Here is a 6,555-nt window from a genome sequence, read left to right as displayed (position 1 = left end):
TTGATTGCAAATGACAGATCAGGACGAGTAATGGTTAAATACTGTAATGCACCAGCTAAATTCTTGTATTGTGTAGGATCATCATGCAGAGTTGTTGCGATGGTAATAGACTTTGACGTGGGAATGGGGGGGGGGGGGGGGGGGGGTGGACAAGGACTTGCAGTCTGCCATTCCACCACGTTTTAAAATATCATGCATGTATCTATGTTGGGAAAGTAAAATCCCATCACTGTATTTAATTGCCTCAATTCCAAGAAAAAAACCTTGTTCACTAAGATCCCTGATTTTAAATATATGCAGCATAGAGTTTCGAAACTAGTTGAATAACTAGATTCGTATCGCTTCCCATCATAAGAATATCATCCACATAAACAAGTAGATATACACAATCAGATTCATGTGAGTAGTGAAAAAGAGACACATCCGTCTTGGATGCCTGAAAACCAATAGATAGTAAAAAGGTGTGCAAACGATTAAACCAAGCTCGGGGAGCCTATTTTAATCCATAAAGGGACCTTTTAAACATGCATACATGATTTGGATAGGAAGCATCAATATACCCATGCGGTTACTTCATATACACAGTTTTAGAGAGATGACCGTTCAAGAAAGCATTATGAACATCCAATTGCTTAATAGTCCACCTAGATGATAAAGCAAGAGAAAGAAGTAACCTGACTATGGTTGGTTTAACCACTGGGCTGAAAATGTCAAAGAAGTCCTGACCTAGCACTTGATTTAACCCTTTTGCTACAAGTCTTGCCTTATATGCCTCTCAATGGAGCCATCAGCTTTTCGTTTTGTACGGAAAATCCACTTACACCCAATAATGTTCATGCTTGGCTGAGATGGAACAAGTTGTCATGTCTGATTTTGTAGTAGGGCATTAAATTCTGGATCCATAGCCTCTCGCCATTCTGAAAGTTTAACAGCCTGAGTGTAACAAGTGGGATCAGAATGACAAACCTGAGCCGTTAAAACAGAAGGTGGAGCCTAAGACCGACTCCGAGTGTGCATCTCATGAGTCCGAACTGTGGACTTGATTGTTTTCCCGATAGGATGCCTACGTGGGCGTTTGACGAGATGGACCGCCTCGACAGGCAGCTCACGGTCCGACGAGGCAGATTGACCGGCGACGTCAGTAGGGGGTGGTGGAGGCGAGTCTGAATCGCTGTCGGCGAGACTGGGTGGGACGGCGACAGGACCGAGTGGTGGTGAAACCGCAGTGGGATGAAGAACCGACTCAGCCCGCGGGCAAATCTACACAGGTGGAGATGGCTGCACAGTATTTTTAGTAGCAAAAGGATAAACTGTTTCATCAAACCTTACATGCCTACACACATAAATCTTGTTAGTATGTAAGTCCATGCATCTATACCCCCGAAACGACTCAGGATAACCTAGGAAAACACATGGAGAGGATTGGAACGAGAGTTTATGAAGATTATATGGCATGAGATACGGATAACATAAACACCCAAAGACACGAAGAAAATAATAGGAGGGATTGGAATTTTGCACTTTAAAATGGGGACTAGGATTGGAATTATGCAGTTTCAAATGCAAAATTCCAGAATTAATATGGAACAGAGGCACGAGCTAAAAGAACCAGACCAGTTTCAACAATGTGTCTATGTTTCCGTTCGACATGACCATTTTGTTCATGAGTGTAAGGACAAGATTGTCTATGAAAGATACCTAATTGAGTAAAGGAATGATGCAATTTTTTGTATTAAGCTCCTAGATTAGATTGAATGGCTTTAATTTTTGTGTTAAAAAACCGTTCAACCATAGTACGAAACTTATCAAAGATAGCATACAAATTAGACTTTAATTTCATGAAAAAATACCAAGTGTAGCGAGTATAATCATCCACAAAAATAACGAAATAACGATAGCCATCAATTGACAAAAGGGGAGCTGGACCCCAAATATCTGTGTATATTAAATCAATGGCACTAGAACTGGAGGACTCAACACGTGACAATGGAAATCGAGAGGATTTACCCATTTGACACACATTACACAAACTAGAATTACATTGAATAGAATTAGTTGACCCACTAACCGAACATGACCAAAGAATACGAAGTAAAACACGATGATGTGAATGTCCTAAACGATCATGCCACACTGGCGGAGAAGTACGAGTTGTAAGGAAAATTGAGGGAGACGGTGTTGCAATTGGAAGTCTGTAGAGACCCCATGACTATTGCCTTTAAGTAGAATTTCCTTGGTGTTGATATCCTTCACAACAAAAAAAGATTGGTGAAACTCAAAAAACACTTTATTATCTATTACAAATTTCTGAACAGATAATAAAGAAGTAGAGACACCGGGAACATGAAGGATATTAGACAATTCGAAGGAACGAGATGGGGTAATAAAAGAAGCATGACCTACACAACTAATAGAGAGTGTCTTACCATCACCCACACGCAATGTGTCATTACCCGTGTATTCCTCCGATGTAGATAGGGCTGCAATATCCGGAGTCACATGATTGGTAGCCCCTGTATTAGGAATCCATGTCTGTGAGTCATTAGGATGTGAATCGGTAATTTGATACATCAAATTTGCTTGTAGAGGAGGATCATAACAATTGTAGCATTTTATAGTCGAGTGTCCCGTACGACCACATAATTGACAAACAATTGGACCATTGTTACCACCACTGCTGCCACGCCCACGGTGGCCACCACCTTTGTCGGAATTTGATCGGCCACCGCCGCCTCCACGCTGACCCCCGGAATTCTGCCCGCAACCACCTTGGTTACCACCACGATCTTCGCGGCGATTGTTACCACCTTGGTTACCAATTCTTATTTACCACCAAATTAAATGACTCATAAATTAAACAAAATGAGCACTTCATAAATTTGTATATTGAACTGTTGCCATGAATAGTAAACATGAACAACAGAGATTTAAAATGGACGAGTTGGCTCACCATTTTCTATTTATTTTTTAAATTTGATTGGACTAGTTTGGTTAAAATATGTGTCTGATTGAGCAGATCAAACAATAAATATCTTGGCTCAACTCAGGATAGAGCCAAAAACATTTTAAAAGCATTTAATTTTTTTCTTCAATTTCTTTAGTTTAGACTTATTACATTTATCAATAACCTATTAAAATATCAAAAAATAGATTCTGTTAGACCAGACCAAACAATAAAAATCTTAACCTGACCACAAAAAAAAAAAAAAAAAAAAACTAATTTTTATTCTTCAATTTCTTTCATTCAAAGTTATTACATTTTTCTATACATGATTAAGTATGACAAATTATTGTGTTGACCATGATCCACACAGTGGACCACGGTCCAAAACGACATCTTTTTTATGTTTAAAAAAATTTCTTGTTCCACACGCGTGTTAGAATAATGAACATTCTGGGGTTAGATGATGTATTTTATAATTTAGAATAATGTACATTATGTATTAGAATAATGTACTTTATATGTGTTAGAATAATGAAATTTCTGGTGTAAGATAATGTATTTTATGAGTTAAATAATGTACTTTATGTGTTAGATAATGTATAATGTAATTTATGTGTTATAATAATAAAATTTCTGAGATATGATAATGTATTTTATGAGTTAAAATAATATACTTTATGTTTTATAATAATGTATGTTATGAATTAGAATAATGTATTTTATGTATTTTTTGACCGTGATCGAGTAGAACCAAATAATAAAAATCTTTGTCGAACTTGGCCCACATCTCAAAAAATAAAATTTTTTTTTTTCAATTTCTTTAGTTCAGAACTATTATATTTATCAATTTATGTATTTATTTTTCTAATAATAAGTTATATGTTAAAAAAAATGAATCTAAACAAAAAAAAAATACATTTTTTGGACTTTTAGTCAAATAAAAAAAAAAGTTTTCTAAATTTAATGCAAACACTAAAAAATGAAAATTCTTTCTGAAAATTAATTTTTAGAAAAAATTTCTGTACCTTATATGAAGTATTATAAGGAGGGGAAGTACACTATAAAATAATTAAAAGTTACCAACTTAAAGGGGTTGATGCTTCCCTTCAAAAAAAAAAAAGGGGGTTGATGCTAATGTTCTCTATCTGTGGTAATTTATCATATTGCATTTAAAAATGTTTTGTTTTGAAATAACATCAGCTTGTGAACGTGCCGGAGTAGTTATCGGGCATGACTAGAAATCATGGGGGCTCTGCACTTAAGGTTTTGATTTTAATGTTTATGATTAAGTTTGTTTGTTTGTTTGTTTTTTTTTTTAAATTTTATTTTATTGGTTTTATTTGGTTTAGAGGTTCAATTTTTACTGCTTAGAGTTTAACATGTACGATTTAGGTTTAAAATTTAATTTTTCCGTTGACATTTTTAAAAGTTATCTCGAAATGCACATTATATTGTTAAAAGTGCACATTATAGTGTTAAAAATTGTACCGTAAAATTAGCGATAATTACAATATTGTCACATTTTTTTTTTAAGTTGACAATAACTACAAAAATGGTACTATGTTTTTTTTTTAAAAAAAAATTTATTTGATCTGTCTGATTTTTACAAATGTAAGACTAAGATTGGTTCTTAGTTTTTTCTTGAGGGTGTGTTCTCATACAATCCAAAGCCTATGTTTGTTTTTGTTGTTGTTATTGTTGTTGTTGTTGTTGTTTTTTTTTTTTTTTTCTTTTTTGTTGTAAACCACGAGCTGGTCCGAGTATTTCTTGTCCGTTAACAGTCCAAAGCCTATGTTTGGTAGTCTATTGCCTTTTACAATCTAAGGGTGTGTTTGGTTGCGGAATACATTATCATGTTTATTTGCCTACTTTTGCTATCCTAGGATTCAAACCGTTTACAAAATTCATTATCCTTTTACTCTACTTTTGAGGAATGGAATAAAATATAATGGAGAAAAAAATGAAAAACAATATGTTATTGTCCATGTATTAAATATGTAATTTTAATATGTATACACATACATATGCACATATATATATATATATATATATATATATATATATATATATATATATATATATATATATATATATATATATATGTATTATATATTTATTTATTTTGATTCCAATTTCTATTTACTATAAAAAAAAAAAAAGACTTATCCTACTTAAACTCATCACCGTTACTATCTCGATTCTAATGTTTGAACCATACACACCCTAAGATTATATGAAACTTAAAAGGAATTGATGGTAATGTCCTCAATTTGTTGTGTTTACATTTTTTGAGTTTAAAAGCTAAAAAATATGTTGTGTTCCTGAGATTATAAGGAGGAAAGTATAAAAGTTGCCAACTTAAAGGGGTTGATGCGAATTGCTAATGTTCTTATCTGTGGTTATGATATAATTTATTTGTTTAGAAACAGCATCAGCTGGTGGACGTGCCGGAGTGGTTATCGGGCATGACTAGAAATCATGTGGGCTCTGCCCGCGCAGGTTCGAATCCTGCCGTCCACGCATGTTTCTTTTCCTTTGCTCAGAGAGTCAGAGGTCTGTGTATTAGCCCGCCAGGAACAAAACGAAATGAATAAAGCATGAGCCATGTAATCTGCAACGACCCTGCTCATTTTATCCCATTAAGGGATCAAATTTCAACTTTTGAAATAATTAAATAACTAAAAGTACAATTTTCTCTTCTATAAATGAAGATATAAACATATATTTTACATTAAATATCAAATTATTTTATTATCACCACGCCTCCAAATTTAGCGTATGTATTATAGCTCATCAAATTTATGGACTCAATGATTATTCCATGAACAAAAACAATCGATGTTGACCTATACCTCAAATCACGGGCGGATCCAGAAAATTATGTGAGTGAGGACGTACTTAAAATGACTTTAGAATTGTTAATGTCAAAATATCAAACACCTATAATATGGTTCAAATGCATTATAAATTATAATAAAGTGTTTATGATAGACTACGTGATAGTTAGGAGCGGAGCCAAAACTATACTTGGGTAGGGTAAAATTTTAGAAGACTTTGAAATGTTATAAAAATATTTATATCAAAATATTAAACATAATCAATTAGATAAAATAGTTTGAATACAAAAGAAATTATATTCATAAGAGTAAAAGACATTTTTGGTCCTAGACTTATAGTGGCTTGGACAATTTTAGTCCTTTATAAAAAAGTTTGCCATTTTTTGGACAGACTTATTGTGACGAGGACAATGTTAGTCCTCCGTCTATTATGTGGCTAGTTGACCGTTTAAATGAGGGGTATTTGTGTCAATTGAGTTAAAGAGACATAAAGTGCTTCCCAATAAATTCACTGGCTTCCCAACGAAGTAACAGGGCAAAACGTGAGCTCTGGAGATAGGCATAATGAGTCAATAGAGTCATTGGAGATTGCAAGGCCTCTAGAAACTGGGGATACCGAAGAAAGGAAAGAAAACAGTCACAACTGTTCGAGTATTCGAGTAATGACAAAGATGAAGAGACCATTGGCCATCAACCAATGGAAAGTGAGTGGGGCTGGGTAAGCGAGTATTCTCACATGAAAAAGAATTTTAGTCAAGATTGGATAACTGATGT

At 34.1% G+C, this 6,555-nt stretch overlaps 1 protein-coding gene and 1 non-coding gene across 2 annotated transcripts; one reads left to right on the top strand and one right to left on the bottom strand.

Annotated features, from left to right (window-relative positions):
• Positions 1-993: 993 nt before the first annotated feature.
• LOC109177257 lies at positions 994-2,953 on the bottom strand. Its single transcript, XM_019326571.1, has 4 exons — positions 2,913-2,953; positions 2,653-2,821; positions 2,404-2,532; positions 994-1,260 (listed from the first exon to the last, which is right to left on the bottom strand). The coding sequence occupies exons 1-4, from the start codon at positions 2,951-2,953 to the stop codon at positions 994-996; spliced, it is 606 nt and encodes a 201-aa protein (XP_019182116.1).
• Positions 2,954-5,382: 2,429 nt separating this feature from the next.
• On the top strand, positions 5,383-5,464 carry TRNAS-AGA. Its single transcript has one exon. It is a non-coding gene; the product is annotated as a tRNA-Ser (tRNA).
• The last annotated feature ends 1,091 nt before the right edge of the window (positions 5,465-6,555 follow it).

The sequence above is a fragment of the Ipomoea nil genome, unplaced genomic scaffold (genome assembly GCF_001879475.1).
Source record: "Ipomoea nil cultivar Tokyo-kokei standard unplaced genomic scaffold, Asagao_1.1 scaffold0804, whole genome shotgun sequence".
Taxonomy (NCBI): Eukaryota; Viridiplantae; Streptophyta; class Magnoliopsida; order Solanales; family Convolvulaceae; genus Ipomoea; species Ipomoea nil.
The sequence above is the reverse complement of the archived record's forward strand: the minus strand, read 5'-3'. Positions and strand labels throughout refer to the sequence as shown.